This window comes from Myotis davidii, unplaced genomic scaffold (genome assembly GCF_000327345.1).
Source record: "Myotis davidii unplaced genomic scaffold, ASM32734v1 scaffold78, whole genome shotgun sequence".
In the NCBI taxonomy this organism is placed as follows: domain Eukaryota; kingdom Metazoa; phylum Chordata; class Mammalia; order Chiroptera; family Vespertilionidae; genus Myotis; species Myotis davidii.
In genome coordinates this window covers 5,499,825-5,509,527 of record NW_006290305.1, presented here as the reverse complement: position 1 = coordinate 5,509,527, position 9,703 = coordinate 5,499,825, and the positions used below count along the sequence as shown (strand labels likewise).

At 38.9% G+C, this 9,703-nt stretch overlaps 1 protein-coding gene across 3 annotated transcripts in view; it reads left to right on the top strand.

Annotated features, from left to right (window-relative positions):
• Nucleotides 1-9,703, top strand: part of PTPRM (protein tyrosine phosphatase, receptor type M) — a 466,311-nt gene that overhangs the window by 122,388 nt on the left and 334,220 nt on the right. For all 3 annotated transcript variants that reach the window (XM_006763285.2, XM_015563601.1, XM_006763284.2), the window contains exons 5-6: nt 20-194; nt 5,466-5,759. In XM_006763285.2, the coding sequence (XP_006763348.1) occupies nt 20-194; nt 5,466-5,759 (469 nt within the window). The remainder of the gene's footprint in view (nt 1-19; nt 195-5,465; nt 5,760-9,703) is intronic.

Here is a 9,703-nt window from a genome sequence, read left to right as displayed (position 1 = left end):
TATACCCCCATTTATACAGGGCATTGATGTACGAGATGCTCCTCTGAAGGAAATAAAGGTGACTAGCTCCCGACGATTCATAGCTTCATTTAATGTTGTGAATACGACAAAACGAGATGCTGGAAAGTACCGCTGCATGATTCGCACAGAAGGAGGTGTTGGCGTATCAAACTATGCTGAATTGGTAGTTAAAGGTATTTAATGTATTTTTATACCCCCAAATAGTCTATTAAAATAGATATTTTACACGGTAGTGAGTTTGTTATTTGTTTTAAGCTCAAACTTATCCTTGTACGTTTCTGAGCAGTAGTTTGTTGACAGGCTATATTGATGGATTGCATTTTAAGTACAAATTTTGCACATGAGCAGTATTTTTGAAAAATGTATTTTGTTCACGTTGGTTTAGTTGCATACGAAGCAATGAATGTGCTCTTGGCAAGCTCTTCTTCCAACTCTGTATACAGAAATTACAACCTATAAATTTTTTTAAGGAATAAAATTTTTTTTACTGATAGAAAATCACTTAAAATGCAAATATTCACCAGCCAGGGTGTTTATGATAGCAGGATGGTTAATAAAATGAAGCAGTGTCAGTATAAAAATGCTCAGTCATATCACACAAGCCATATTGATAATTCTGAGTTAACATTTATAATGTTGCAGTTAGGTTCTATTACCATATTTTGCATGACTGAAAAATTGAGCCATTAGATGCAGGAAGGTTGGGGATGAGGGAAAAACGGGGAGGGATAAGTTTTCTTTACCTTGTGTAATGCTTGTTTGTATGTGAGCTGAGGAGTTTATAGTATTAAACTGCTAAGGCAAGTCTTGGTCCAATACAGGATAATTTCGACTTTTAGATGTACCATTAGGCATATTTAGACAATGTGTGGCAGACCGTGGCTGTTTTATCCCAGCAGAATAGAATGATGCCTGTTTTTTAAAATTTCCCCCCTGAATTTGCTAAATATGGACCATAAAATCGATCTCTTTTAAATGAGCTATTACTTTTGCCAGGAAATTTCTCTATACAGGCAGTTTTAAAGGCTGCAGGGTTCAAACCCCAGCACTAGCTCTGCGGGCGTGGGCCAGTAGCTTATTCTCTCTGTGCTTCTGTTCCTTCATGTATAAAATAGACATAAAGTATTACCTGCCCTATAGATCTATCAGAAGGACCACACACAAAAAGTCCGTGAACAGCACTTAGATCAGGGCGCCTAGTAAGCAGCCAGCACCTACTGGTGCCCTGATGGGGATGGGGAAGAGGACAGGATGATTCTTACTCTCTGCTCCAGTGCATTAGTGCTCTTCATTTGGGAATTCATGTCAGTAGGACCTTTTCCAAATTTAAAAAAAAATATATATATAAATGCCTGCCTACCTATTCTCCCTTCCCCCACATCACCCATACTGAATCAGAAGCTTGAGGGTCATAGTCCGTTACAAAATCGAGAGGTGATTTGGGCAAGTGCTTCTGTTGTGGAATCACTGCTGCCATTACCAGTCAGCCCTGGTTTATGGGAGAAAACATTAATTGGTGAGCCTCCCTCCAGCAGTCTTAATCTGCAGCAAGGGTGTTCAGTGTCAGGAAGTACACTCCGAATATCTGCTTGAAAAGTATTTGCCAAATTAGATCCCGTGAATTTTGTTTTCTAGAGAATCTCTTACTAGCTGCTCTGGCTAGTGTTTGAGTTTAGGTTTGATATCTGTCAGGAAACCGAGACTCTTCATAGGCATGCTCATCAGACTCTGCGGAAGCATCTGGGAGGTGTGGTGTCTCCCTGTGGAAAATGGACACCGTTTACCAACCAATCCAGTAGAGCAGCCACAGTGTTTCCACGCTCAGTTCTTTATTGTCATTGTTATTCCGTGATTTTCATCTTGGTTTAGTTCCTTGTGATTGTTCCTGATTTATGGTTGCTACATTAGCGTCGCAGTGACCAGCCACAGCCTGTGTTTTTGAGGCATATATGCTTCGTGATCAGTATGATGCGAATCAAGTCACTTCTCTAAAAACTGCCTCTGTGAAAAAGTTAATTTGTTGGAAGTTATAAGTGAAGTAGAAATGTCTAGTCTGATAGATCAAGCAAACCCACAGATTGGGTGGGTTTGTGTTCACCCTTATGCAGCATAAGTTTTCCTGTCTTATGACAGAATAGAGGTACTGTGGCTCATTGTGATACAAATATCCAGGCATCTATTCCCACCCCTGCAGACTGCCATAGCCTGTGACGACTGGCTTGTAGTCATGGCTCAAATCTGAAAGTTGACTTTTCCCCATTTACTATTTTATAGCCATATTTTGAAAATATTTTATTTTAAAACTAGAGGCCCAGTGCACAAAATTCATGCATTGGTAGGGTGCCTAGTGGCTGCTGGCTGCTGGCCGTGTACTCCCTCCCTTCCCCCAGCCACCTGCTGCTGGCCAGGACCTCCCTCACTTCCTCCAGCTGGCCCCGCCCCCTGGTCGAACTCCTGAATGAACTTCTGGTGGAGGGGACAATTTGCATACTACACTTTTATTATATAGGATGAGATACGATGTTGGATTCTACTAGTTCAATAAAGTATTACCTTGAGATGATTACTTTAAAACATACAATGACATTTTTAGGCCACCTGTATCTATCTTAACAATTTTTTATAGGCATGTAGTATTTGGAGTGCTGGCTTTTTTTTAAAAACGGGATAAACTGAAGTCCATAGAGTGTATAACTTTCTTATGGCCAGCCACACACCGATTTGGTGCCAACTTCCCAAATGAAGCCCAGGTCACTTTTTAACTATTATTCTTATCTTATTGATATCTACCATTGCTCTTTTTTTCTTTTTTTATTGAATATATTGAGGTGACACTGGTTAATAACATTGTGTAGGTTTCAGGTGTACAATTCTATATACATCATCTGTATATTGTATTGTGTGTTCACCACCCCAAGTCGTCTCCTTCCATCACCATTTATCCCCTCTTCAACCTCCCTCCACCCTCTTTTCCCTCTAGCACCATTGCTTTTGATAATCAACAACAAAAACATTTTATATAATTTCCAAAATGCATGTATATATCATATATATCAATTTCTTATTTAATTATATGAGATATGTATTAGGCATTCACATATGTATATCAATTAGAAATATGTATATGTGTCTATGTGTGTATAAATTATTTTATTGCTGGTATGATTTAGAATTATTTATGATGTCTTTTCACTTTCACCTGAATCAAATATTTTAAATTGCTTTTTATCGCTTAGTATAGATTTTCTTCCCTCCCTTTCTTCTTTCCTTCCCTTTGGGAAATGTATTCAAATTTAAATATTGACACTTTTGTACTAATGCTTCCAGCAACCCACAATTCCTTTTGAATATCTATTTCAATTATTTCCAGGATCTAGTTAAATCTCTCATTTGATTTAATATATGTGGTACTTTTTCTTAATAGGGAATTAATAGAGAAAATATTCTCAGGACAAGCATTAAAGATATATCTGTTTTAGACTACAGATAGTATCCTAAATGAATTGGTGTGCTAACCTTTGTGGCCTTGCCCTGAATTGTATTTTGAATGGCAGTTCAGCTATTCTTGCTAGTGTTTGCAACATCAGAGTAATGAACTGCTCTTTCAATCTAGCTGCATAAGTGTCTTAAGATCTACTATAAAAGGCCCATTTCATGTCCTGTTTCAATGAATCACCCTAATGAAATAAACTGATGTTAAACCATTATGAGTTGAAGCAGAACTATTAAAAAATGAAAAGTTAGCACAAACTTGTAATTTATAAACAATAGGAACAATATTTTAGTAAATTACACTAAGTTGGTATTCCACCAAATAAAATTAATCCTTTAGTGTCTTATTTTGATTCCGTCTACTCAGATTCCCCAGCTCTTTTAGAAAGTCCATATGACTTATTGCACCTTGAATATAGAAAAGAACAAAGACACCCCATCCCAGCAAAGGGAACTAATGTTGCTGGTGTTCTAGTCAGTCTAGGGATCACCTGGTATCTCAGAAGCCAAGGTCAGATGGTACTAGCTGCCCTGAGGTTTCATTCGGCAGGAAACATGACTGTGATCAATTAGGTGCATGTGCCACAGAGCAGAGAGAAGTTGTGGCAAGCCTGCGTAAGCATAATGGAACGTAGCGTGCTTTATTTTCCATGCATTCATATGAGCAAAATGGGTGTTGAAAGCAAAAACACACCAAAGAAGCACAAATGACCTGCAGAAATATTTTTAAAATAAATCACTGGATCTTTATTTTTTAATATGGAGATTTATCAATATAGTATTTTATACAGTTATCTTCTTTCCTAAGATGATGTGTGATAGCACTCGTAATGACATTGGCATAGGGAATGCCTTCAATGGTGCCTGAAGAGCCATTCAACTAGCCCCTGAATAATATACTCGGGATACTATTTAAAACAAGATTATCTGTCTGTCTTCTCTTCTCAGACAATCATATGGAAAAAGAGTGGGTCTCAGGTTTTAATGAGAGACTTTCTTGGGTTGTAAAGAGTGTTTGCTATTGATTACTTAGAGTTTCATCAAGTGGGCATAGCTTGTGCTTTGCTTCAGAGCTTTCCTTTCTATTCCCTGATTTAACGAGACCCATGACTGGCAGTGCCCAGAACAGCAGCATGGCGGACTTCACTATCTACCCTGGTGGCTTTTCCTCAAGCTAAATGAATCCACTGTGATCATTTCTTGGGAATGAGTCTTCTTGGATGTGCATTTATGATAAAATAAACCATAATTTCAGCCCTGTTTTTAAAGTGATGATATTTTTATTATAAAAATAAAGAAGTGAAATTTAATGACAGAGATAACTCGCACCTTTGATGATTTCAAAGACATTCTCAATAAGGAGGCTGACAATAGAGTGCCTCCTAGAGCTTAAATACTACCACTTGCGAGAGCTTTAAGAAGTCACTTTTAGTGGCAAAAGATCCTTTGAAGTCTGTGTAGCTGAGAAAAATGAGAAATGTTCTAAAACAAACTGGAGATATATACCTACTCAAGCAAGCTTAGGTTTTAAAAATGGTTTATTTCACACATTTGAACATTGTGAGAACCTGTATCAGTATACTTTTTGTTAATAACCTAAACAAGCCCTAGCCTGTTTGGCTCAGTGGATAGTGCGTCAGCCTGTGGTCTGAAGGATCCCAGGTTCGATTCCAGTCAAGGGCACATGTCCTGGTTACAGGCTCAATCCCCAACAGGGGGTGTGCAGGAGGCAGCCAATCAATGATTCTCATCATTGATGTTTCTATCTCTCTCTCCCTCTCCCTTTATCTCTGAAATGTATTAAATATATTAAAAAAACTAAAAAAACAGTTTAAATCAATTTATTCCAGAAATGTTAATGTCTTCTATATTTTTATAATTGATTTGTGCTTAACTCCTTCAAAACTGAAAACCAGAGTGTCTGAAAGATGGTTCTTGGGTTTGCTTTTCAGAACCACCAGTTCCAATTGCTCCACCTCAACTGGCCTCAGTTGGGGCAACCTACCTGTGGATACAACTCAATGCCAACTCCATCAACGGTGACGGGCCCATCATTGCCCGAGAGGTGGAATACTGCACGGCAAGTGGGAGCTGGAATGACCGGCAGCCAGTGGACTCCCCGAGTTACAAGATTGGGCACCTGGACCCGGATACGGAGTATGAGATCAGCGTGCTCCTCACCAGGCCAGGGGAGGGTGGCACTGGATCTCCTGGGCCAGCCCTCAGAACAAGAACGAAGTGTGCTGGTGAGTGTGGGAGGTGGGACTGTTGTCATTGTCTTCATGGGTGTTGACCTGCAGCATTGGTGTTCATCAGGTGCCTACTGCCCGCCCCCCCCCCAGCTCTGGCAGCATCCTGAACAAGACAGATAATTCCCTTTGCCTGGGCACAGTAGCCCAACAGCCTGTGGATTTGGGGACCTCAAGGCTTGGAGTATCTCTCAGGAGTCTCCACTCCTTTCTCTTACCATTCTTTCTTTATACCTTTCCATGAGTACCACATAGTTCAAGTAGGAATTATCACTAACGTTGACAGATATCCACTTTAATGGTGTCTGTTTATAGGTCAGATCCTCTCCTCCTGGGCCCTTTGTTTTATGTTCACAGTTAATAGGTTTATAGCCTAGAGGAGCTTTGGAATAATAGATTTCATCTATGAGATAGCTTTAAAGCTGTGTTTTTATTGATGGATATTTAATGGAGAGCTGCTTGCCAATGACTTGGAGCCCATTTGTTAAATAAGCAGGGGGGATTTGTGGGCTGCATGCCGTCTTTGAGTTTAAATTATGTAGTTCTAATTGACTGTGCTGAACCCGCTCTGCAGCTTAAATAAAAGTAGGGTTGATGGACAGAGAAATGGCGAGTCCTGTGAAAATCAAAACGTGAAGATACCGCCCATTAGAGGAGATGGTATTGTTTCTATGTGGCTCCTCTTTCGCCAGAAGTAGAGAGAAATTGTATATTGGGATACTGAAGTGTTCTCTGATTATTTAAATGAACAGCCCCTTTACACTCAATAGTGGCTTCAGGTGAAGAGAGTCCATAATTTTTTATGGAGTTAATTGATTCTTCAGATAGCATTATTTAAGAAGACACACATCACTTTCATTTCTTTTTTAGTTTTAAAAATACTGAGAGCACAGTTTGACCCTGACTGGTAGGAGACAGGATTAAACCTTAACAGTTGTAGATGTTTCATTTTTTCTTTATAATTGGAGTACACTGTTTCCGCAAGTTCAAAACTCATGGAAAAAAAATCCTGTTTAGTTTTTTTGTTTGTTTGATTTAGTTGTTTTAAGGTTTTTGTTAGAAAGGGGAGCAAGTAGATTTTTCTTCTGGGGATAGGTGAAGGGCCCGAGCATGTTTGCCAGATCCAGACCGGCATGCTCGTGTCACCCTCAGTGCTGGGTCTCTGGAGTAAGAGCTGCTGTTTGGACTGTTTGTCCCCACAGCCCTGATTGGCGGGTCCAAGGAAGAAGGAGTTTGATAGCCCTTTCTCCTCCTCAGTTCTGTAAGCCATGCATTTCCTCGTTCTCTTTAGTTGAATGAATGTCCCTTTTGTGAAATAATTTCTTATCTGTTGTAATGCAAACAATAGCTGTGGAAAACATTGTACATGTAATTTTATAATATAGGAATTTCTTTCAAATCTGTAATTTATTTTATAACTGCCTATATAGTATCCAGAGTAGATACTGTGATCTCCTTATCACAGGTGGGATAAGAGCCTGCATAATCTCTGTCCTTCTCTGAGCAGGCCCTGTAAGCAGTGCATTCAGTGTTATTCCACCTCAGTGTTATTTTGAGGAATCCTGTTTGGGGTGTGCCAATATAAAGTCTCCCTCTCTCTCCAAAAGAAGGTTAGAATTTCAGTTCTCAAGACTGGGGAGAGGATACAATGTTTTATTCTAGCCATCTACAACCCCACCTACTTTATGTTTCTAGTTCCCTTGGTTTTACATATTTTGTCTTTTCTCTTGGTTTGCTGCCTGTATACTTCAGTTATTGACACAATTACTATATACATTTCCTTGGAGTACAATGCCTGCATTTCTGTTTTCAGGAAGCCTCTTTGTTATTGCTGCATGATGTGTAAATATATAACTCTCAGAGAGACAGTGAGCCTTTATAGTAGCTTGACAGTCCTTTTTTAAAAAATTAAAACCAATTTTGAATTGATATTTGCAAACCAACACTATATCTTAAAGTATTAAGCCTCACTTAAGCAAGGAAGCCCAATGATAAAGCACTCTGTTCCTCTTACCCTTGCAACCTGCTGTTGACACTATTCCTGGTGTGTCATGCACTGGCATTAAATGTTTTTGAAATGGCTGTAGTTGAACAAGTCAGGCCTAGGATTTGTTAGGTGAGAGAATCAAAACTAAAATAAGAGGCATAGTATGTGGGTGAGGGAAGTGAAGTCAAATGAGCCTTTTTACTGGAGGAAGAGATATTCTTTCTTGACCTGGTGCTTTTGAGAAAATCTGAAGATGAGACTGGTGACTGCTGTTGGTGAGCAGTGGGACATTGTGGGAAGCAGACAGTTACAAAGAAAAAAGATAGCTGCTACAAACTATAGACTGAAAAATTGGATAGTGGCCACAGACTATTGCTCAGATGGCTTGTGAGCACTTACGGTTCATAAAGAGCACGTCATGGGCCTCAAAAGCTGGGAGGGACTCTAAGCATTCTGCAAAGTCGGTGGAAATGTCCTTGACCAGCTTGAACTTGTGGGTGAATATTAGGGTGATATATAGGAGGAATAATTCCACATCTATCCGGTATGATGTAAAAAGCCGAGAGTACAAGTATGGAACTAGAATAATAAAAATTAGCAACATCATATATAAAAAAGAGACTGAGGGTTTGGCTTAAATGTCTATGAATCTATAATATGATCCATACTGTATTAATTATCTATAATGCTATTGCCTCATCCCCCAAAAACATCTAATATAATCCTAGATTGTATTAAGAAAGCAAAATGAGGTGATAGTCTTACTCTACCAATTCTACTTAGCTTCCCTACATTGTTGTGTTCATTTTTATTCCTGCATTTTAAGAAAGAGAACATAAAACAGACTGTGCTCAAGAGATAGCACCTAGAATAGGAATGGTTCTGGAACCTTGCTCAACCAGTGAGGAATGATGGAAAGAAATTAGAAAGATAGTAGAGAAGAACAGTGTCTATGCAAATTTGTCTAGAGTTGAATCATGAACAGTGGCTTTCCAATGGCCTATTCAGGAGGGCTGGTGGGGGTGGGGGATAGTGAGTGTTTAATACTGCTAAATAGATTACATTTTAAGAAGTGGCTTTATTTTGAAATGTCTTGCCTGAGTTTTATGCTAAAATATCCCTTTTATGAAATGATGATGTCAGAGAGTACTAGAGCCAGAGTCCACAATTGAGAACACAGGCTCTGGGACCTAGCTGCTCAGATTGAGTTCTGGCTCTGCCCGGAGCTATATATGTAACCTGGAAAAACTGCTTGCCTTCTCTGGGCCTCTGTTGCCTTATCTATAAAACAGGGGTGATTATAATAATATACGTGTTGTAGATAATAGTAACATGTGTCTTGTCGTGTGGTCATGGCACCTTAATATGTAATGGAAAGAAGGTGCTTAGAAGAGAATCTTACATATAGCAAGTGGTTAATAAAAGTTAACTGCCATTTAAAATTTTAAAAAATTATTTAACATTTTCAATCAAAGGAGTTAGATGTTAGCAACCTGATCTCATTACCTTAGATGTTTTAGAAATTTACTTATCTGATACACTGAAAATCTGAGGACCACTGTTTTATAATATGGGCTCATAGGATTTTCTGCAGTTGAGCGTTGACTTGATGACAGACATCATTCTCTCGTTCTTTTAAATTAAATCTGTCACTTTGGAACAAGCTTTCTTTTCATTTTTGTGCTGAACCAATGAGATCTGTCCTATCATGTTTTGGTGACATCCATGAAAATCTATTTTGCTTCTTGCGTTAAAATGGCCAGATCACTATGTATTGTCTTGCTCTGTGCAGTGGAATTGATTTTCATGTGTGGCTAATAGACACAATCTCATTACCTGCTCCGAATTCTTGCAAGAATTGTATTGTAGCACACATCCAGAGTTCTCGCTTCTTGTGCATCTGAAAATTCCAACCTTGATCAAATCATTTAACTTCTGTGGTTTTACCTCCTCA